At 39.4% G+C, this 24,346-nt stretch overlaps 1 protein-coding gene across 1 annotated transcript in view; it reads left to right on the top strand.

Annotated features, from left to right (window-relative positions):
* LOC133525193 (protein vav) overlaps positions 1–19,636 on the top strand; it is a 75,047-nt gene extending 55,411 nt beyond the window's left edge. The window contains exons 7-16 of the mRNA XM_061861477.1: positions 7,370–7,489; positions 9,207–9,323; positions 10,062–10,238; positions 10,614–10,816; positions 11,363–11,480; positions 12,293–12,432; positions 13,053–13,187; positions 14,681–14,830; positions 15,180–15,348; positions 19,328–19,636. Of these exons, the coding sequence (XP_061717461.1) occupies positions 7,370–7,489; positions 9,207–9,323; positions 10,062–10,238; positions 10,614–10,816; positions 11,363–11,480; positions 12,293–12,432; positions 13,053–13,187; positions 14,681–14,830; positions 15,180–15,348; positions 19,328–19,402 (1,404 nt within the window). The 3' untranslated portion in view covers positions 19,403–19,636. The remainder of the gene's footprint in view (positions 1–7,369; positions 7,490–9,206; positions 9,324–10,061; positions 10,239–10,613; positions 10,817–11,362; positions 11,481–12,292; positions 12,433–13,052; positions 13,188–14,680; positions 14,831–15,179; positions 15,349–19,327) is intronic.
* The last annotated feature ends 4,710 nt before the right edge of the window (positions 19,637–24,346 follow it).

The raw sequence follows: 24,346 nt of genomic DNA, 5'->3' as shown, positions 1-24,346 counted from the left end.
GTGTCCAATCGTGAAGGTGTGCATTATGTGTAAGGCTGTATGAAATTCCTTTACATATCATCTTCACTCGTCGCACCGGATATGTAGTATTTCCGGACCTAATTTGAAATTACGATCACATTTCATTGCAAGTTTGAGAAATAGTACATTACGATGCAAGTGCGAAAATAGGAAATGCGCATCGAGTGGCGATAAATTAAAACACGGTCGAAAGGAGTGTTTTAATTCTACACGAGTTAAAGGTAAAAACACTAAAAACCCACCCGATGTCTATATCTTCGACGGCAATCTCCAATACTCTCTATCTTTAGGTATTTAAATTAAAGTAAACAAACAATTTGTACATTTTCGGGTAGTTATAAGATTTATTGGTAACCAATATAACCAACCAAATACAAAACCGTCTGGATATGTCACTGAACGACCTGACTATAACCTACATTATTTGATCGTTATATTTTCATCCACCCTTAACTGGCTTAAGGAGCCATTTGAGGGTAGATTTTGTTTACTTTTATTTAAATACCTAAAGATTCAGATTCAGAGAGTTTTTTTATGATAGAGGAGGCAAACGAGCAGACAGATCACCTGATGGTAAACGATTACCGCTGCCCATGGACACCTGTAACACCAGAGGGGTTGTAAGTGCGTTGCCGGCATTTAAGATTGGAGTACGCTCTTTTTTTGAAGGTTTGAAGGTCGTATCTGTCCGGACATACCGCAGCTGTGCGAGGCAGAAAGTTCCTGGAGAAACGCACAGTATAGTCACAGCATGTGGAATTTTACGTGGTGATACAAATTTTCCTGAGCTGGTAGAAAGAATCGTTAAGCCCGCTATTCAATTTGTGTCCTAAAATCTCCTGAGACCGTGAAGTCACAACCTTTTGGCAGCCAATTACACGCACTGTAGCACATAAGAACTCAGAAATAGCCGTACCACGAGTCAAAAAACACGAGTGGCGTGCGATACAATGTGAGCAGGAGCCGCAGGCGTAGGCGAACGTTGTAAAGGAATACGCTCGAGCCTTTTTTTTACTTTATTATACAACGTTGTATGCAATACTTTTTCTACGGCTATATATAAACAAAGAAAAATGCAAAATTAATTTAAATAAACTTTATTTATGATAATGTAAATGTGCGTCAAAATGAAAAACATTGTGGTGAACTTTGTTCTTAATTGACGTTCACTAGATTTGACGTTTAAAGAATTAGTTTTCGTAAGTTGGCAGCAATATAATGCACTTAAATAGTGTAAACTGTATGAATTTTGATTTTATTAGGTTGGTAGCCATTAATCGCAGTATCGTTTTAGCTATTTTAAGAGGCCGCAAAAATATCAAATTGATAGATTTAGCGAATGAAATTGTACACCTTTTGTTAACCATTAGAAATAACAAGTATTGGTTTCTATTAGCACGTCTTGTTATCTTTCATTTAAACATTTTTTTTTAAACAGACTTACTTAATTAGTAACGATTTTTTTTCTGTACCCCTAGTGTAAATATTTTCGACAGCGAAACGTTACGTACGCGTTTGCGTTAAGTGTCATTTTGTATGAGATTTTTGACTTTCCAAAACGTCCCGCTTGGCGCGCTGTTCAAAAACCCATACAAAATGAGGCAACGCTAACGCGTACGTCACGTTTCGCTATCGACAAAATTTACACTAGGGGCACTGATGGTCGTTTAGGTAAACGCGCGTAAAGCAGTGCAGCAGCGCAGTTTGTAAATTTCGTAAAGTTTGGACTGCTAAAAATAGTAATTCTGTATTACACTTATCCTGTACTCTATCTTTAATAAACTACATTTTTGTTATTATAAACTTGAAGTAGTTTAAATGAAAGTTAGACGAAATCAATTTTCTCCAGAAATTACTTCAAAACAAGTGACAATTTCTCTGAAAATCGACTCAATTTCAACGTAATTTTGATACTTTGCTGAAACTGTTCTTCTACATCATTTTGTATAATTTACTACCATAATTTTTTGATGAATTTTTAAAAACTGTCCCTTCTCGTCACATATTACGGAGACGCACGCTTGTGACCTCATTATTAAAAGGCAAGATGAGAAGACGTGCAAATAGAAACCAATACTTGTTATTTAGATATTACGTAACAAAAGAACGTAACAATTTCAACGACTAAATCTATCAATTTTATATTTTTGCTAAATCATAAATCATTACTGGGCTCTTAAAGCACAAGTTATGAGGAATAGACAATAGACCTTTATTCAAACCTATTATGTATGTTCCTATATTAGCAACGAGTATAGGAAAAATAAATAAAAAAATGAAATGAAAAATGCGTGAATGTCGTGGATCACTCGGTTGGAACGAAGTTAAGAGAGGAAGTTGACACATACTGCTTTTAACATCACATATGAGGAAATCATTATACTTTACTATTTAATGATACTAGATGTTAATAAAAAAGGGCCGTGACGGAAACTCGTGACGGAAAACTCTTACAGTTTCTTTCGCCTAGCCGTCACAACCGTACCGTGCGATAAGGAACTTCGTTCTAAAAATCCTCGTGCGTGCCAAAGCGTGCCATATCTTTTGTCTCCTTCTTAAAGGATTTCTTTTTACAACCAGCATATGTTAGGCTTCAATAACATGAAAACACGCCGAAGTTAGTAGAAGTTATTTTCGCCGACGTTCCGAATTTGAACGGTATATAATATATATAAACTCCAGTATGTGGTGAAAAATAAAATTTAATAATTTCGTAGAATGTACACAAGCGGGCCGCTTGCTTTGCAAAAAATGCAATACGGGCTCGGAATTCGAGTGTATACATTTCAACTATGCTAAAACCTTCAGCTAAAAATAGAGTACTCGGGAAAACCGCAACAACAGGTTTATATAATTTATTAAATGAAACATTTGAGCGGCGTTTTCGAGAATAGTCCTTCTTCTTCTTCCTCGCGTTGTCTCGGCATTTTGCCACGGCTCATGGGAGCCTGTGGTCCGCTTGAGAACTAATCCAAAGATTAGGCGTAGGCACTAGTTTTTACGAAAGCGACTGCCATCTGACCTGCCAACCCAGAGGGTAAACTAGGCCTTGTTGGGATTAATCCGGTTTCCTCACGATGTTTTCCTAATCAAATGATATTTCGTGCATAAGTTCCGACATTCGAAGAGAGAACTGCTTACCCGTATAAAGAATCGCTTAAAAGCCAAAGGGTTTAAGACAGCAACGGCTTTGGTAAGAAAAGCCTTTTGAAATACCCCTTCTAAAACCTTCGAAGGGGATACTGGACCGGTCCCTGGTTATCGCTTGCTAAACTTTTATACTTCATCGGTGGCAAACAAGCATACGGTTCGCCTGGTGGTAAGAAATTACCGTAGCCTATGGACGCTTCCAACTCCAGAGGAGTTACATGCGCGTTGCCGACCCTAACACCCCGCACCTTGGGCTCTGGCAACCTTACTCACCGGCAGGAACACAATACAATGAGTAGGGTCTAGTGTTATTTGGCTGCTATTTTCTGTAAAGTGGAGGTATTTCCCCAGTTGGGCTCTGCTCTAGATCTGGAATGACATCCGCTATGCTGTGCCCTACCACACAAAGCGAGATGACATTCACAGTGTCCATACCTCTCTTTTGGACGTAGTATAAGGACATACTCGGGTTCAAGACTAAATGCTCTCTAAATGTAAATAATGTATATGTAGTAGACTCTCTAAATGTATTGTTAACAAGCTTCTTCCCGCGGCTACGTCTGCGTGGAATGATTTTGATGATGATTTATAAAACCTACCTTATTCCTTCAAACTATCTCCTTGCCAAGTTTTATCTAAATCCGTTCAGCAGTTTTAGTGTTACGAGGTAACAGGCTTTGTAATTAAGTAGCAATATGGCGGCAGCGGATTCAAATGAAGACGTCGACATTTCTTTATCGGGGCTGTTTTTAATTCCCGCTTCTATTTTTGGAGATTTTCCTGGGGAAAGTTATTTGAATGAAAGATTGCGGTTACGTGATTTTATGTTACGTTACGTTTCAATTGTAGTTATTTTTATTCTTAACGTGCCGTAAAGTCTGTTATACTGTATCGAATCAAATAGCATATATTCAATCTATGAAAGTTAGTTTTTATCACGAATATCGCCATTCTGCGATAAATAAAATTATATAAGTTATTATTTTTGGTTTCTTCTCTTTTAGAAAATAAAACAATTACCGATCCATCCTAAGTAGGTAACGGATCTCGGAGCTGGTTACATCAGTGTGTAGATATAGATTGAAAGACCTTTAGGATATTTAAAGCCTAACAAGATTTTATTTCGCCTTCGCCATGTTGCGGATTTTCAGTGGTACTAATTTATTTTAATGGCAAAGAGATTCTTTCATAGCAGACGTTGAAAGTCATCGAATCTCACCGATCCAAACAAGAAGGATTTCGCTATTATAACGAAATTATAAACGATTTAACATATAAATGCCAAAAAAATTATCCCGTAGATGAGAAAATATTATTAATACAGTGAAAGATTTAAATCAATAAGTTTTTGTCAATAATTTCATTTTTGGTACAAGCTTTTATCGCTGACTGCACTTTTCTTTCCACAGGCAACGAAGACCCATCGAGACAATTCTAAAACCAATCACAATTAGGTTACGTGGTTTTATCACTGAGATCTTAGGGCTACCTCCTGTCTTCATCATCAGATCAGCTCAATGGTACCATAATATTGCATTGTCACCGTATTAACATATGTATGTACATTTTGAGCTTCATCGGAAACCAGGAATTGGGTCAAATTTAACTTGTAAGATTTGACCCGTACATAGGTACATTGCAAGTTAAATAAAAGCTTGTAAAAAAAGGACGAAGGATTGCGTAGAATTTTATAAACATTGGTTTAAAATTTGCGGTGGTGACACTGGTGACTGGTACCGATTTGATTTAATTGTCATGTGTAAACTGTAGCGACACTATCTCAGGACCAAATAGAATCGTTACAAGCTTTATTTATTTTATTTATTAATTTATTAGAAGAACTTCAGCCACAGTCTTCAAAAATGTGTCCGTCATTTCCGTCGGTTTGTATTATTACATGAATCGACTGCCGTCTGACTTCCAAACCCCAAAAGGAACTATGTTCGCCAGAGCCTCGTTAGTAGTCCAGCAGGGTGCACCACGAGCAGGAGAGATTAACTAGGATTCGCAAGATGTTATTTGAACCCCTTACACCTCGCAGCTTAAGCCGCAGACCGGTAGACTACGTCGGAGATATGTGCTTAGGCCGTAGATCACGCGGCCGCGGTAGGCCTAAGAAGCGCTGGCTAGAGGTCGTGATAGCGGCCATGGAAAAAAAGAATCTCACACCTGAGGATGCCGAAGACCGCGTAAAGTGGAGAAGATTGAGTAGGAAAGCGGACCCTGGCGCTAGGCCGGGAAAACGATAGGTTAGAGAATATTAGAACTTCAACAGATGTTTATTCTCGTAATCTAAATAAATATATTTTTAACTGTTTGTTGCTACGCGTAAAAAATACGTCTTGAGAATTGATTTTTGATTAATAAGAGGCTTATCTCAATTAATATAGAATGCCCAGTTCTGATGTTTAAAAGATACTATTTTGAAATCCCAATTAGAGAAGAAGATTCAAGTACATTATATTATAAACAATTATTATTATACATACTGTATGTTTGTTTGTTCCCTGGACGATTAAGCCCTAAAAAAGGCCATATAGGCCACTTTGTGTTTACTTGTCGAAGATGGGATGTAAAACGTACTATTCTCTTGCAACCTAAGACGGGCTCAGCTAGTGAGAGTATAAGTATTAAGAATATATATTCTAGGATTTCACGAGCCCTATAAATCCCGGTCTTTTGATAGTCTTGCGTGGGGATGTAAATTTAATACTTAGAGGCCGCTTGGCGAGATTTAAGAGGCTGTCAACACCCAATGTCCTTGAAATTGATGTTACTTAAACAGTTTTTTAAGAAAGACTATTTGTTTTAGTCAAGTAAGAAAAATATATGTTCATATTAATTATATTTCAAAGACCTTGGTTGTACTCGATACATGATTGAACGAAATCGGCTCGATAGAAAATAATTGCAAAGATTGGTCTTAAAATCACAATTAAACGGTTTTATGTCTTTATTGTTCTGACTTATGGGTCTGCAATTAAAATCACAACTTCAAAACATTTATATCTAAACCGTGGTTGAGTAACATATTACACTAATAATCCACTTTTTTTTATTTAAATATTTTTCTTATTATTCCCTTGCCCGGGCCCAGTAACATGCGTCAGTGCTATCTCATTTACTCCGATACAAATAGACAGTGTGCGCGCTTTAGGTATTGACAGCCTCTTAATGTCGTGTATAACGCCTGCTGGAACCCGTAAACAGAGGCAACAATAGACACCCATGAACCGTTTGCAGGCATTGGGACAGGTAGAAAAACTGAACAGTAAACGGTCTATGACTTGAAGTTTGGGGGACAATGAGACTGGGTTATTGCAAAGACGTCCCCCTGCTATAACAATGTTTTCACTAGTTAGTGTATATACTCCGGGGAGTGACGAAAGTGCGACTTTCCTCACTCCAGGAAGAGACGAAAGTGCGACTTTCCTCCATGGAGTGAGACAAGCTTTCGTCATAATGATGATGCTTTTCTTTCATGAATGTAAATAAATGTGGTTAACTTTACTTGATGTTGAATTTTTTTAACCTTTAATATGTTCTCACTACTGAGGTGAAAAGTTGTTTGTCTCACACGAGAGCAAAGTTATTTTTCATCTCGTGTTTTTAGTACCTAGCTACGCTCAAGATTCTAACTTAGAATCTTTCGCTTACTCAGAACTCAAAACCAACACTCGCAAGAAAAAACAACTTTCCTCGCTTGTTGCACTATTGTTCATCATAAAAAAGAGGGTACAGTTACCAGAAATAATAAGTTAGACAACGAAGGTCGCAAACATATCTGACATAATGTTATTGTTAAAGCATTAAGAGCGCATCACATATTTTAGCGGCCTTCGAAGAGTAACACATTACTGCAGGTACACACGCTACTCATTAGTTATTGAAGAATAAAGACAGCCTTTACAGGCTGGTGTGTTGGAAAGATTTTCCTAACTTTACATGTTTTTTGACGTGATAACGTCTTATAAATTGATGAACACTGATAGCATGCACGAAAAAGTGTCACGTTGTGGACAGATCTCCATGGTAACTCCTTCTTTGTATTATACAAAATAATGATAATTCAGTGATAATCATTCAATTCAATTCATAAATAAAAGTATGCAATTTTTCATCAATGTTTTCTTATGACGTTATCACGCAAAATTATCTTCCGTAAACCGGCTTTACAGACAACCATTTTTTTTTTCAGAAATGTCAAAAAGAACACAGCGACGGCCGAATCCAGCTCCGCGATATACTCTCCGTGCCAATGCAGCGAGTGCTCAAATACCACCTGTTGCTAGACAAGCTTGTCCACGAAACGCAACCGGTGAGTTTTAGACCTTGAACCGTTAGCGTTAAGATTCATTTCGTTTAAATTTGAAATGTCAAAAAGAACAGCGACATTTGTAGGCGAACAAGCCGAGAGTCAACAGTATCGTCGCCGTCGGACGCGACATGTTCGAACAGGAGCATTTCGCTAAGCGTGAGTCTCTTTGTCGATCATGTATGCCTAGTACTTTCAGAAAAGGAGTAGAGTCCGCCTAAGTAGCTGGAATAGAAAAAGTAGCATTATAAAAAAACACGCAAACGATCTCCATGTGGAAAGCATTTTTTCATTAGTAGCTTAAACAAACAGTTTTGGCGTCGCTGAGATATGCTGAATATTAAAAAAAAATACTTCACCAAAATTGAGTATATTACCTTTGAATGTATAGTACTACTTATCTCAGGCGGTTGGTAAAGAAGCTGTGTTTTTTACTGGACGGTAGTTGAATTTTGGTGTGAACTATACCTTCCCATTGTGCCCATTGTGCCTGATGCAACCCATCTTTAGTGTGCCCTTTGTATGCCTGCGAGGTCGTCCATAATCAGAAACATTCAAATGAAAATAGGATGACGGACCAATACTGCACTTAATATCTAAAACCAATCCAGGTTACCTGTTGACATGGGTGAAATGCCAATGCCAATATGCAAGGTAACTGGGACAAGCGTCTGCACTCGAGTAGAGTTGGTATACTTGGTGTCATGCACGACGACGCGCAGATTTGTCAAATCTAACCTTTAAAGCTTGACAATACGAGTCAAGGCACGCGTCATCGTGAATGACACGATCTGTAAGAACTCGAGTCTTTTCGGTCTGAATTTGATGAACTCTAGTCATTATTCCGCGACTCTGTACTTAAAAAGTTCAGAGTCTTAAGTCTTATTGAGTTTTTGAATGCAACTTAAAATGACTCGAGTCTGCAAATAAAGACTTCGTCAAAAAATTTATAGGTTTTATCTACGAGTAATACAAACTAAAATTCACGTATTTTAATGATTTGTGCATAATTAATGAATTTAATAAATAAAAAAAAAAAAAAAATTTTTTATTTCAGAACCATAAGAATTCCATAAAACATTGTTAGTACCATCGTTATAGCTAGGGGTTAGTCAGTACATTAAAATCAAATCCAAACATAATATGAATAATTAATGTGAAGTTCTCTTTAAACGGACGGTCTTTACAAAAGACTGAGGTACGATTACGACTCAAGTTTAATGACTAGAATCTGAAAAACTGAGTATACCGACAACCACACTCGAGTCTTCTGGTGGCCTAGCGGTAAGAGCGTGCGACTTGCAATCCGGAGGTCGCGGGTTCAAACCCCGGCTTCTACCAATGAGTTTTTCGGAACTTATGTACGAAATGTTATTTGATACCACCAGTCGCTTTTCGGTGAAGGAAAACATCGTGAGGAAACCGAACTAATCCCAACAAGGCCTAGTTTTACCCTATGGGTTGGAAGTTCAGATGGCAGTCGCTTTCGTAAAAACTAGTGCCTACGTCAATTCTTGGGATTAGTTGTCAAAGCGGACCCCAGGCTCCCTTGAGCCGTGGCAATATGCCGGGACAACGCTAGGAAGAAAAAAAGACACTCGAGTCTTCTGTTTTAGATCTCTAAAATTGGTAGTCGTGAGACTCGTGAGGTTTATTCGTAGGTAATAATTTGAACACTCGACGGCCATATCGGTAAACTTACATATTGATACTTTTATAGAACCACGAGGAGTTTCGAGGCTTGGAGCGAGCGAAAGAGGCGATGGTCGACGTGGCGCAGTACATCAACGAGGTGAAGAGAGACAGCGAGGTTTTAGCGCTTCTTGCTAAAGTTCAGGTACTTATTATTTTTTGTCAGCTTTAAGGAGTAATTATGGTAGGAACTTGTGTCATTTGAGCCTACATTTGAAGAACTTGACTCATGTGTACGTGACTCTTATGAGATATGGATCTCTGACATGTTGATGATTTGTGCATAATTCATGAATTGGGTGGAGTCAATGCCTTTTAGAACACTTTTACATAATTTGAGAGTTCTTTTTAAACGGCTCAAGTCTTTTCAAAAGACTTAGGTCTCGATAAGGACTCAAGTTTCGATTTAATGACTAGAGTCTGAAAAACTGAGTCGAGTCTTAAAGCAGAAGATTTTCATTAGAAAGAACGTCAGGGTTTATGACGTGCCTTTTTTGAAAAACTTACTAACTGGTGTGGCGCAGCGACCCGAAGTAGATCTTGGCCTCCGACACCGAGACCGCTATGCTTCTCTGTCCAAAACCGTTTCTGTCCAGTCGACGTTTTTCATTACAAAGACAAGTTAAGATTGTTAACCTTCTTTCCTGCTAAAAAACGAACTATAATGTAATGCTCCAAAATTACTTTTAGGGTCCTGCTAAATAAAAAAAGCTGTTTATGACATAAAGCGCTCAAAAGGTTAAATGCCTCTTGGTTTGCCTAGGAGTCTTAAATTGACTACTGTAGAAACTTTTGTTAGGTTAGGCGTCTTGATTCGAGTTTACTCGAACCTTTGATTTTTTTCGGAATATTGTCGGATTAAATGCCTTCTGACTTGTACCAGGAGAGCATATTAGACTGGGATGGTGGCGCGCTCGGAGCGGGCGGCGCGGGGCTCGCGGCCTACGGACGCCTGCTACTAGACGGGGAGCTCAAGGTCAAAGCGCACGAGGACCAGAAGCTGCGCTCGCGATATGTTTTCGTGTTTGACAAGCTGATGCTGCTCTGCAAGCCTGTCAAGGTGAGTACATCATCAGGACAGCAATGAGTTGCCACCAGGAGAGCATAGACTGCGCGGCGCGGGACTCGCGGCCTATGGACGTCTGCTACTTGACGGGGAGCTAAAGGTCAAAGCGCACGAGGACTGGAAGCTGCGCTCGAGATACGTGTTCGTCTTTGACAAGCTGATGCTGCTCTGTAAACCTGTCATGGTGAGTACATCATCAGGACAGCAATGAGTTGACACCAGTAGAGCATAGACTGCGCGGCGCGGGTCTCGCGGCTCTACGACATAACGTACGCACATTATTTCCATATTATAAGTTGTTTGTAGCGACACTATCTCAGGGCCAAGATTTTATTTATATGCAATTATTTGAATTTGCAATGTTCACAGGAGAACCAATACTCCTACCGCGTCGGCGTCAAACTGGCCGAGTACAGAGTCCAAGAGGGCGCTGGTCGCCGCACGCTAAGAAACGACGGTCGCTGGTCGTCGCACTTCTACCTAGTGCGACGGACTAAGGACGCCACTTACACGCTGTACGCGCGCAGCGACGACTGCAAACGCAAGTGGGTGAAGGCCATCAAGGACGCCATGTGAGTATACCAACATATACACTGATACAACACTTCTACCTAGTGCGACGTACTAAGGATGCCACTTACACGCTGTACGCGCGCAGCGACGACTGCAAACGCAAGTGGGTGAAGGCCATCAAGGACGCCATGTGAGTATACCAATATATACACTGATATAACACTGATATACAGGGTATATATTTGTGTGGTGAGCACAGCTATTTGTTCCTGAGTCATGGATATTTTCTTTGTATTGAAGTATTTGTATATTATATATATATATCGTTGTCTGAGTACCCACAACACAAGCCTTCTTGAGCTTACCATAGGACTTAGAAAATTTGTGTAAGAATGTCGCTATAATATTTATTTATTATTTATCATCATCTCATAACAATTACAATTAGCACCATGACTTATACTGCCGTGAAGGTGTTCCATTCTGGTCTTCATGAGCAGTTCCATTTTGGCCACTGTTTAAATACAAATTCTTATAAGACCTAGTTCAATAAAAAATAATGCATTTTCTATAATAAAAATATGAATATAATAAATCGTTAACAGCGACAATCTGGAACCTGTCGGATGCCGCAGCACCAACCACAAGTTCGTGCTGCACACCTTCGAGAAGCCGGCCACGTGTCATCACTGCTCCAAGTTCCTCAAGGGACGGATATTCCAGGTGATTACCGTTCATTGTCAGTAAACTAGGGACGATATGTATTACGAGTAGCTGGCCTGTTCCTCTCTACCGCGCGTAATATTGCTATTCCACCCATTGTGGCGGTCAATGCCACTGTGCAAGCGCAGAGGCGTATTTTAATGATTTTTCATCACACTTGCTCGAAAAAGATCTTATTTCATGCAGGCGTACTGAAGGACAAAGGCCTATATTCCCGCGGAAGTTATGGATTGTGAAAAAAAAAAGCTGCAACTCCTTAGGGAGTCCTCCCGTTTTTAATTATGTCAGTTATTCAGACAAACCAAGTAGCATAAATAAATGAGTTTTACTTTTAAAATACTGACGTTTATATTGCACAATACTTATTTAGGAATAAGCGAAAAGAAGAATAAATGAGCAAAAATTAACGTCCGTTCGGTTCTTGATGGGGTCGACCCTGGCCAGCGCGCCCTCACCCCGAGCGGCGCTCGGTACTCGTCGGCAACAGTGTAATTATATTTAAATAAAAATATTAAACTAAAAATTATATCCAAGGATACTTTGTTTTGGTTTAAAATATCTCAATAAATATTAGGTATTGCATATTCCGTCATTCCTGGGTACCTGAATTCACAAACTTAAATTTATATCTTGTACTGGTCGGCTTAATATAAACTTGCCCACTGGGTTAGCAGATAGATTTTCATGTATACATATGACTAAATTTCTGTCATTTATTATTTGATCAGTTCAGGCTAGCTTGGTATATCGATCCCATAATGAGTCGAATTACGCTACTAAAATGTTAATACCAATTTATTCTTCGTCGCCAGGGCTACCTTTGTTCCGTATGCAACGCGTGCGCTCACAAGGAGTGCATAGCGCTGTCTGGCCGCTGCGGGGGCGGGCTCACGCCGGCCCCGCCCCTCCCCCCGCACCACACGCCGGACCAGGCGCTGCACTACTACATGTGGTGAGTGTATAGGCCAGCTGCAGCTCCGTTTGCGCCCACAAAAAGTGTCTTTATCAGAGTTATTGCTTGTAATAGAGAGGTACAGTTCATGGAAAAAATCCATCTACGTCAGCTGTCAAATTTGAAGCACAAATTTGTCTTAGACTGTACATTTTTGAATCTTTGTCTTCATGAAGTTAATACCACTGTCGATCATGAAACAAAGCTTAGCAATAAATGATCATAATAGTAAAGAGAATTCCAAATAGAGGTGGGTTGTCAAAGTAAACTTTGCGGCCACAGTAAATTTACTGCGATCTTTCAACACATGATTAAAACTTTTAGAACGCCATTTAACTTTGATCCTTGTTCTTTCACTGATGTGTGCTAAATTTGTTAAATATCAAAAAGTGACGCCATCTTATCAAGCATAGGCCAAAGGTATGGCGGCATCTTTTCGAGCGATAGCTACAAAGTTTACTTTGACAATCCACCTCGATTTCAAATTCTCTCTGATAATAGTAATACAGATTATTTTAATAGATTAGTGTAAATAGTTCAGTTTAACTAGATATTTAGGTGGCTGTAGTAATCTCTATCTGTATAATATTATCCTATATTTTATTTGTCTGTGTATTCAGGTACGTCGGAGAGATGGGTCGTGAGACCGCAACCAATCGCCTGGAGCGGCGAGTCGACGGCACTTTCCTACTGAGGGTCCGGCCTCACCCCACGCATCACGCGGACACCGACACCCAGCTAGCTCTCTCACTCAAGTAAGTATAGTCACAGGCAAGAGAGAGACGGGAAACAGCGTGGACAGGAAAGGCGTGTAGATGGCTCTTTCTTCGGTTCGACCCCATCCCACGCGGACACAGACACTCGCCTCGCTCCCTCACTCAAATGATGAGATTAAACAGATTCCCAAGGTCATTCGTTTAAAATTAATAGGCCGAACATATCAATGGTCAATGATGTAGGGTCGGTATCAATAGTAGCTGATGAAACAACGCGTCAAAAGTATCTAATATTCCGGATAACTTTTCCAAATATAGATAAATCTCTCACATTCACGTTCTTAAGTATATATTTGGCAGTCTTAATGGTTCTACATATAGAAACATCACTTTTTGTTAAGCTGTTACAGATACGTTACTTTTGATGCTGACTGTACACGTAATGGTATCTACTGTACCATATGTTCTCGTGAATAAACTTTAATTCATTCATTCATTTATTTCGTTCATAATACTCAGCCAGCAAATGCCTCCATTCCTTGCTTCTACAATAATGTACTACTATTTAAGACGATAATGGACGAACGCTTCTCCATACAAACATAGTCCCCATTTTCCTCTCTGCATATTGACGTTATGGATAAAAAAAAATCACAATTTATTCTATATTAACCCTATGCCCTATGCAAAATACTAGGGTTCCCATGATATCTAATATTGCGGTACAACAATATCAAAGATATATATGACTCCGTATAAGATAAACAAAGTCTAAGAAAAAAATGTGCTTGCAAAAATAAAGAAAAATGTATGCTCAAGTAGGCGATATACCTTTGGCTTATACTCGAGTAGATGGCGACACCGTTTGATATTTAACACATATCAATCAATCAATTTTTCGTGTTATGGCTCCATCAAGGTGTTGATGATTCTGCCAATGTCGAGGTTGGATAAGACACGGCTAGTATATGAATCTGTGAAGGAACATAGGTCTAATAGCCATATGTCATTCTAAGAGTTTTAGTCCTGTGTCGAAAGATGGCAGTACATTTAGTTGACTACAAAATTTACTTTGTCAATACGTCTCTATACCACGTACCACTACTTTAGAGGTTCTACAATTTCTAATAAAAAAAAAACAACGGGTGCACTCCGGGAGTGCCGGCAAGTGAAAACTTGAATATTAACGTTGTGCATTTTTGTTATTTTAGAATGGTCAGAGAATAATTTTGCACGAATTGCATTAAATATCAGTATAAAAGTACTATCATTTATGTGGTAAAATACAATACTTCCTTTCCTACGCCGCGCCGGCGGTCTACTTGCGGCTTGAATGACATTGTAACAGTTTTTCGATCAGGTCACGTGTCCGTCTTACGAATTTTCAATCTGTCGAATCTGTCGGTCACGTGACCTGTCGCGAGTTTAACATTTTTTCCCCATCACCAAAAGTGCACAGCGCCGCTAAAGAAGTTTTCACTTCAAAAAAGGATTATAATATATGTCTTAGCATTTAACACTTAATTCGCCAGAACTGACAACACGGTGAAACACATGCGGGTATGCCGCAAGCCCATCGACCAGGTGCCGCATTATTTCCTCTCCGAGTCTCGCTTCTTCCGGAGCGTGGTCGAGCTGATCTCCTACTATGAGAAGACCAGCCTCTCGGAGAACTTCGTCGGGTGAGTACTACTTTGGGGTTTCCTGTTCCTTCATTTTTCTCACAACTCAATAGGGCATATCAAGCGAAACTCTGCGTAGGGGGCGCCACTACCACAATCCATCACAATCTGAGGGTCTACCGCGGAACAAGAAAATCGAAGTTTCGTTATCTGCCTCTTTATCGCTCCAATGTGCAAGGGATAGAGAGACAGATAATGAAACTTCGAGTTTCATGTTTCACGGTAGGCCCTCAGTATGGGCTAGAGTCGCCCCTATGCAAAGTTTAGTTACGTAATATCCCCTATTGACGCAATCCGACTATTCAGGAACATTGGAACATTTTTATCACAAACTTGAATTCTTTTCCAGTCTGAACTCGAATCTTCGCTGGCCATTCCGCCGCGTAGTCGCCACGGTCGTGCACGACTTCCGTCCGCTGGAGTCGTCACAACTGGCCCTCCGGCCCGGCGCCAAGGTGCTGGTGCTCAGCAAGGAGGGCGACAGCCGCGGCTGGTGGAAGGGCCGCACACTCGACAAGGTATCTCATCTGATTGACTATATGCGTAGGTGAAGTGAAGCTTCTCGTTGGTTCTGTGCGCGACTTCCGTCACCTGGAGTCTTCACAACCGGCCCAGCGCCAGGGTGCTGGTGCTCAGCAAGTGCGGCTAGCGGAAGGACCGTATGTTGGACAAGGTACCATCTCTACAGATTGACTAAAGAGAATGTGGGTGTCTCAATTGATTGAATGTAGGGAGCGTACGTGAAGTGTAAGGGCAGCACAGTTCATTGGTGTCGTTCAGAATCATTAATGCGAATTTACAGATGCAAAGCGAATAGCAGTTTTTAGAGAACATAAGATCAGTTGCACCACCATATTTAGGGGCACTTGCTCGTTCCAGGGTTAGCAAACCAACTCGAACTTGACCGTTTATACACGGATAAACTGTACTGTATTAACAGTTAACTTCGAATTAGTTGGCTAACACTGGAACGCGCAAGTGGCTCTTTTAGAAGACGATCAACGTCTCAAGAGTGACGTACGGTTTCGTGTAACCATGCGTGTAACCGACCCAGAGGCGGCGTTAGGCGTGGGCGACGTGGGCCACCGCCTACGGCCCCGCAAACAATAATAATAATAAAATTCTTTATTGTGCACTACTAAAGAAAAGCTCATATTACAAACAAAGACAGGACTTAAATTAGTAGGTAACAACAGGCGGACTTATCGCTATTAAGCGATCTCTTCCAGTTGTTCCAGACAACAGTGTATCCCGGACACAACGTAAAAATGTTCTTTATTCCTTGCGCCACCAGAGGGCCTCGCTAAATGTACCTTGCCCACATAAAATTTTGGTCTTGTCCCGCCGCTGAACCGACCCTTATTTCTGCTTTCTGCGAAATATCTAGAACAGACAAATTATTGTTTTATTTTTTATTTGCATTATTGTTACTCTGCATGCTGTATCTTAAAAATATTGTAATTTGACATTACAATCAATTCTTGACATCCAAAACAGATGGCACTGTACTGGTCCATATGTTTTGCGGTTACTGAATTGTCAGACGTCAATTTCTGACAATCAGAGTTAGCTGAACAGCGCCATCTCGTTTACCTGTCAAATTCGACACACGAAATTGTCTTAGATTTTATGCATTTTACTGATTCAATGTGTTATTTTCGCATTTTTAAGAGATACAATAAAGTATATACATGCATACATACATACATATAATATTAGTAGGGATTATTCATATTTTGCATTGTGTTTGCTGTGCATAGTGCAAAGATTCTGCTAAGCGAAATTTGAAGCAAATTATGATTTTATCATTTGTGAAATTTGCGAAAGTACCCCTTGATTATGGGACCATATTTATTTATTTATTAAGCTAATTATAGTGAAGAGGTGCCACAGAGTTACTTTATAGCTTTAGCCGGATGCGTGTACGTAGCGTGCGCATACACGACTCTGACATTTTAGCGCACGTTCATATCTGGGCACGCTTGGATGGTGTGTTGTGTCTTTAAAGCTGTATTCGTATCAAAGAAAGCACGTGTTCGTTCGTGTATTCAAGAAAGCTTAATAATAATTTAATTCCCAAAGTAATACTATTATTAGTATTTATATGTCTGTCTTTTATAAATTCTCGGGACCATGGGGTCCCGGACATTGGGAAGGCGTACGTGGGGCCGAAGCCAACACGTAGAGGCCCCTTGTAATAAGACAATTTACTCTAAATGTAGCGTGACACCAACCGACGACTATCCCTGTTCACACTATAGCAGTGCACCCAAGGACAAGCCCCGGTTAGTGTAGGACTATTGTAAAAAAAGGGTACCAAAATAAACCGGGCTATTGGGTTGAGTTGCAAGTGGACTGGTAACCGGGACTATGGAGAATACTATGGCACCTGCCCTGATCATATGTTTTTAAAAACACGACAAAATGGGCAGGTGGTGACTTGCCAACTCACAATATGGGTCCCCGAAAACGGAGCGACAAGGGTACAACATTGCGTGAGCGGCTCAGGGTGTGGAGAGGTGTACGCCGCTTTCTACCCAGTGGCTGTAAGCAGCCAATGTGCCAACTCGCGTCTTATGCAAATTTCACTTCCACCCTGCGAGCATATAGCTCTGACACCCCACTCTGGACGGCCGGTAAAGGCAAGCCAGAGGTGAGAGTCCCGCGGCCCCTGCTCAGTGTTCACTCCAGCCGGTCAATCAAGGCAAGCCGGAGAGAGGGGCCTGACCGACTCTCGGGGGTATGGGACCCAAGGGACGTCACTTCCCATTCAGCTCGCCACAAGCTGCCCTATTTATATTATTATTATGTATTTTTCTTAATTTGTATTGTTGTTGCTCTGCATATTGTATTTTGCAAAGATCCAGAAGTGAAATTTGAGGCATTTGTTGATTTGATTTTTAATAAAAATTTTATATTTACTGTCCAACGCCAGAGAGAATATTAAATTACATGTATAACCCGATCCATAGCGAATTTATTTTATTGTTTATTTACCGACGTTTCGACAGAGGTTTCACTGGTCTTATAGTGTTAAAAAAGGAGCGAAATCTCTGTGAAAAGTGTCCATCAAAAAACATTGATTAGGTGGCGCCACAATACACCGAAATGAAATGTCATAGACCTAGTATTTTATATAGATGTGCGCCCGCGAAGGATAGAACATACGCAATGCGACACAATTAAAAACACGTTTTAACATTCCTGATTACATACCAAAAACAACCTACGCATTTTGGGCCAGGTTAAATGTTGCCGTTCCCCCATTTCATTATATAAAGATATTATTGTACCTCTATGGTTAATGTAAGTTCATGAGCCTACGTGGTGCTACCGGAGAAATTAGGAACTATTATTTAAAGCTGAAAGCTGGTCGCTATGGCAACAGTTTTGCCATAAGAGATTATCGTCCTTTCTTTACCGTCCATACACCCACTACACACATATGTTTATTATTGCCAATAATCCGACACACAACACTCACAATATTCCCCGACACATCCGAAGATGGATCACTTGGCTTTAACTCCTGGATCATTGGCCCCCAAGTTGGCGATAAGTTAAATCCATCCTCACTATTAACATTTTCACAAACACATGGACATTAAATAGCGCTCTGAACCTTTCTATTTGCGATGTCTATTACAATAGACAATAGACTTTCCAATTGGCTCAGCTTGAAATTATAAGATAAGTTATTAGCAGAGCCCGGAATGATTGCGGCAAAACAAAAGGCTATACGACATCTTGCTAGTGTTAGATTTTTTTTTTATCGATATCGAGTATTACCGATATAAAAAAAACATGCTGATATATTGACATTATTTATAATCTTACGCGACGGTTAATTTAAAATATTATTATACACCGTGTTTTTATTGAATTCCGTTAACTTCGGTGCATGAGTAAGTACGTTTAAGGAAACTAAACAGCATGGGTATTTTTTTTAATAAAAAGTAATTAAATATTGCTTATAGTGTTGATGTAACACAGCCATTACATTGAACTCCCCCAAACAATTGAAAACTATGACATATCAATTACATTTCAAACATCGATTGTCCGAGATAGTACTTACGTTTAGTAGCAAATGTACTAACTCGTACTAAACAGGCCCTAAGGCAAACAGGCATGTAAACAGGCCCTAAGGAAAATGTACACACTCGTAGGGGCCTTAAAAGATAAAAACTAATTATTGATTATCTCCGAAATGGAGTTAATTAGAATACCGGTGTCTTTGAGAAAGTTACTTAATTTAAGCTCAAGAATACACCCTTGAAATTAACGATTAAAAAAAAACACGGTGTATTGGATCTGGTTATTAGGTATAAACTATAACAAAAGTTTTTTGTTTGTTTGTAGATTGTATGTAGATTGTTTCTAGAAACAAAAACCTGTCGTGTTTCTTCTCGGTTCAGAACGTCAAATAAAGTTTCTCTCTATGGCGTTCAAAAGCGCATTATATTCCAAGTTAAATCTTAACCTCCCACTTTCCAGGGCGACAACCGTTCCGGCTACTTCCCGAAAGAGTGTGTACGCGAAGAGCCAGAATGTATCGGCGCGCTCGACTGATGTCAGCAGTGCCTCGCCGAGCGCGCCGCGCCCGCGCGAGTATCTGACGACGACGCTGCCGACCTCGTGTAGTTTACTTACACTACCTTCAAAGTTATACGAGCCTGGTACTTGAGTGCGAAAGATATTGCTATTTACAGTGATGGTGACGTTGCGCTTTCCAGTATAAGAAGACTTGCGTCTAGATTTACCTTCGAAGTTATGCGCGCCTGGTATTTGCGTGCGATAGATATTGCTATTTACAGAGGTGACCTTTAGTAATTGAGTAAGGCCGTTGTGCTTTACAAAAAGAAAAGTTGCGTCTAGATTACTTATATGATAACCTTTGAAGTATGAGAGCCTGGTACTTGCGTGCAAAAGATATTACTATTTACAGTGAGTTATGCGAGTGTGATCGTTGCTCTTTCCAGAATAACAGTAATAAGAACCCCGTCGAACATGTAAACTGTGGTAGTGGTCAAACTTTACGGTAACATCTGTGACACTGTGAAGGGGCCCACTTATCACCAGTTCGCCGGACGATATTGGCCTGTCAATTATTCGCGATTGACAGCTTTTAATAACTGACAAGCGAACTGGTAATCAGTATTTAACTGTCATGTAACTGAAAATTAAGCTCACCAGGAAGATAATCAGTCAAGGGTGCGTACGCATACGCATAGGAAAAACCACTACAAATTGTTTTACGAAAACTGGCCCAAATGGAACGAAACTTTCATACAGTCGAGCTACCATTTTATTGGTTAATGTGATACACACATAGATATTATCATTTATTCATTCCATTCGTGCCAGCTCTTGTAAATCGACCTGAGGCGGCAGGCTTAAAAGTTGCGCGGTAATGTTCTTGTAGAAGGTCGCTAAGTTTTAGCTAAGGATTAAAACTAGTAATTTTCAAACAAAGATAATTGATTGTAATAGAGAGATAAAGTCTAAGAAAAGACGTGTCCCTTAGTTTGACATCTAAAACAGATGGCGCTGTACTGCGCCATGTTTTGCGGTCACTGAATTGTCAAACGTCAACTTTTGACAATCAGACCGCAAAATGTATGAGCTGTACAGCGCCATCTCGTTCACCTGTCAAATTTGAAGCGCGAAATTGTCTTCGATTTTACTCATCTTAATCAATGTATCTTTATCGCAGCGAAGCCTTCTACCAGTCCGCAGTTGTCCATAATAACTTCTTTCCCGTATCTGTTAAACGGTAGATCTAAAGATGGTTTCCGTGGAGTTCGACTTTCGTACTAAAAGCTGGACTTGGTCGGTCGATCCCACACAACTGATGAATAGTAAACTATGAACCAAAAATTGGTTGTAAAAGGACGTTTTCCTTACTTGACTCCCGTAGTCGAGCTTTAAAATAGTACCTTACATATATTTATGTATTTCGGAGCAACAGCACATGAATGAATTAAATATTAAGAGTAACGTGTACGTTAATCACACGTATAGTGTGAATATAAAAGATAATAGGTGCAAAAAGTAATTTTGACTGTATTCCTTTCCGCAGGTTAGAAATTGGAATATTGTCATGATTACCAAAGACTGTTAATCTTCATTTAAAATTACGTCTCTGATTTCGCTTCGTTTAAATTCGTGCGCAATATACGAGTATCTTACGCCTACCATACAAAACTCTGTTCCAATTGAAAAAGGTTTAAATTACATTGAAGTAATTAGTACTATGGGTTAGATCGCGGGTCTTACCAGAATATATTAGAACAGTCATGACTTATGCGGCACGTCGCTTATATGAAGACCAACAATCTTTACTATGTAGCCGCCTCTAATAACAATATCAGGCCTAAAATACTGAAGAAATCAAATTCTAAATACGTTTAGATAATGCAATCTCAAAAATCTTAAGATATACAATGCTTGTTAGTGTAAAGTTATATTCTTAATGTGTATCTAGTGTAAGTGTGTGTACACATAGAATAGTTTTATTGAACTATTTAATTTAGTGTGTAATTGGTCTCTCATGTTTTAATGTTGTTTTTGCACTTAGGGATGTGTTTCAATGGTGCGTATACATGCTTTAAATATTAGTTTTTAAGACGCGTGGTTCTGTAGTTATGTGCGGTTGGCATGGAAATATACGTTTTGCCGTAACAGTTGGTAACGAATAGTGTTTAATGCAAAGTATTGATTTCCTTGACTTTACACATGTACAAAATGACAGCATTTATAATATAGTTTTTTCAACTTAATATGGCCAAGACGTGTGCTAATTTTAATGAAATATAGCAAATTCCCCTTCCCATGCCAACTGCTGTGTGGTCAGCGGGGAATAGGTCAATACATTAGTAATATTAAACTCTTGTAGTAAACACTCATTATAATAAAGTCCTGTCCTGTGCACATGTGAGACGCGGCACACCGTTTGCGTGACGTGTGCGTGCACGGCGCCAACATTTTAGCGCACATGCGCGTGCACGTGCACGCATGCAGACGGTGTGCTCTGGCCTTTAAACGGTTTGTTATACTGCGTACTTTAAAGTTGATAGCAAAAGTTAATTTGAACATAACCTATAGAAACTATACACTGACTTTGATAGAACAAAGTGTGGCAGTGTCATTAACTAGACTTCCCCGCTAGCCCCACTTACGTAAGGGAGATAAATGTAGTTAGTCTTGACAATTTTATTCCATATTACATGACAACGCTGTGCTCAAATTGTTCTGTTTGCTCTTTCTCTCTTTTAATGCAAATTATTGCTATAAAAAACATTATACTTGTGTTTTGTCCCAAACTTGGCGTTTTCAGAAATCGTTGTAAATTCAAGAGGTGTTCGGATTTCGTGAGAGTTCAGATTCATCCTGCTAAGATCATGTGTGACGTTCCGCGGTTAAAGGTGCCTAATGTGGACGGCGCTTACGTCGTGTAGCAGCGCATTAGTATTGGAGCGTCGTTAATAATCCGCCAACCGCCAAAAAGTACCTTTACCCGTAGAACGTAAAATTTGATTCTACTGTAAGGTAAATAGCATCATGAATCTAGTCAAAGAGAATTGATTGTAATAGAGAGGTAAAGTCTAAGAAAAAAACGTGCCCCATAGTTTGACATCCAAAACAGATGGCGCTGTACGGGGCCATATTTTTTCCGGTCACCGAATTGTCAAACGCCAACTTTTGACAATCAGTCAATCAGTTTCCGCAAAATGTATGAAGCTGTACAGCGCCATCTCGTTTGCCTGTCAAATTCGAAGAACGAAGTTGTCTTAGATTTCACGCATCTTACTCAATCAATATATCTTTGGTCTAGTTTACCTATTCTACTTTTCCATGGGCGGTAACGTAAAGGAAATAATATGGTATGTATAAACTAATTACTCTACCTAAAATATATCGGATCCAAACGTTTACTGGACGTAACTATTTCTGGAAACTCCTGGAATCACTTGTCTGTCCGTTAGTCTCGACTAATGATTTATGTATAGTCAATACAGATAAGTATGGCAGGCATTCACATTGCGGCCTGTTTACACATTCATTAGTGTTTATTACGGGTTCATTCATTAAATACTTGCGTTTAGTGGCAATTTTATGAACACCCAATCAACGTTAGGTAATCAATAGGTGACCCGTCTGGCCTAGTGGGTAGTGACCCTGCCCATGAAGCCAATGGTCCCGGGTTAAAATCCTGGTAAAGGCATTTATTCATGTGATGAGCATGGATATTTGTTCTTGAGTCATGGGTGTTTTCTATGTATTTAAGTATTTATAAATATTTATATATTATATATATCGTTGTCTAAGTACCCTAAACACAAGGACTTAGTCAATTGGTGTAATAATGTCCTATAATATTTATTTATTTAATGTGTAAACAACCAGTATCGAAGAGAAAGAAATAGAGGTGAAATGTCAAAGTAAACTTTGTAGCCTGTTTACTGTGTCTACAAAATTTACTTTTACAATCCACTTCTATTTCGAATTCTCTTTTCCGGTATGAAGGCCAGTTACACTCAAGAGGCCCACTGATTACGACGACGATTACACTGACGATATCGGCCTGTCAGTTATTCGCGATTGTCAGCTTTTGCGAATAACTGACAGGCCGATATCGTCCAGCGAACCGATAATCAGTGGCCCCCTTTCCACCGCAGCTACACTTACCCGTATTGACCTTACGTCTTCTTGAACGCAGTCTTCACTCGAAATATATTTCAACGACAGTTAGAAATAATAAATAACAAAATGAATGCACTTAAAGCAATATCAAGTTCTAAAAATTTTACTTAGTACAAATATATTTTTAGAGTAGATAGACATATCTTTACGTGACGAATTCGTTTGTATAAAAAGGCTTACTTTTAAGATTTTCGAAAGACCTGTGCACGTCGGATGCGTGTGTTAACATGCGCATGCACGGCTCTGACATTTTAGCGCACGTGCATATCTGGGCACGCGTAGATGGTGTGCTGTGTCTTTAAAGCTGTATTCGTATCAAAGAAAGCACGTGTTCGTTCGTATATTCAAAAAAGCTTAATAATAATTAAATTCGCAAGTAATACTATTTATATTTTTATTATTAAATGTGGTTATATGAAATGACGTGTATTTTAGGCAATAAAATCAACAATATTACCTCATTAAGGAGTGTGTAGATGATATTGATTGCGTGTGATTATGTGCGAAGCTTATAAATATTAAAGAAAAATAAACTTAGCAGTCGTTGGAAAGATAAGAACAACAACTAAAATTAGAGATACATATTTTTGCCGGCACGAAGAAATGTACTAAGATTTGCCGTTTACTGCATTCTGAGATATTATTAAAACTTATATACATACGTGTGCTACGGGGCACGTTCTAGGGATTTCGATATTATATGTTTACATGAGATATCGTCGATTACTATAAAGAGGAGCCTCATAAGATAATAAAAGCATACCGATGTAATTTCAGTCAAAATAAAGTAATAAAAACGTTTTAATGTAT

Source organism: Cydia pomonella, chromosome 1, assembly GCF_033807575.1.
Source record: "Cydia pomonella isolate Wapato2018A chromosome 1, ilCydPomo1, whole genome shotgun sequence".
Lineage (NCBI taxonomy): Eukaryota > Metazoa > Arthropoda > Insecta > Lepidoptera > Tortricidae > Cydia > Cydia pomonella.
This window is presented reverse-complemented; position numbering and strand designations above follow the sequence as displayed.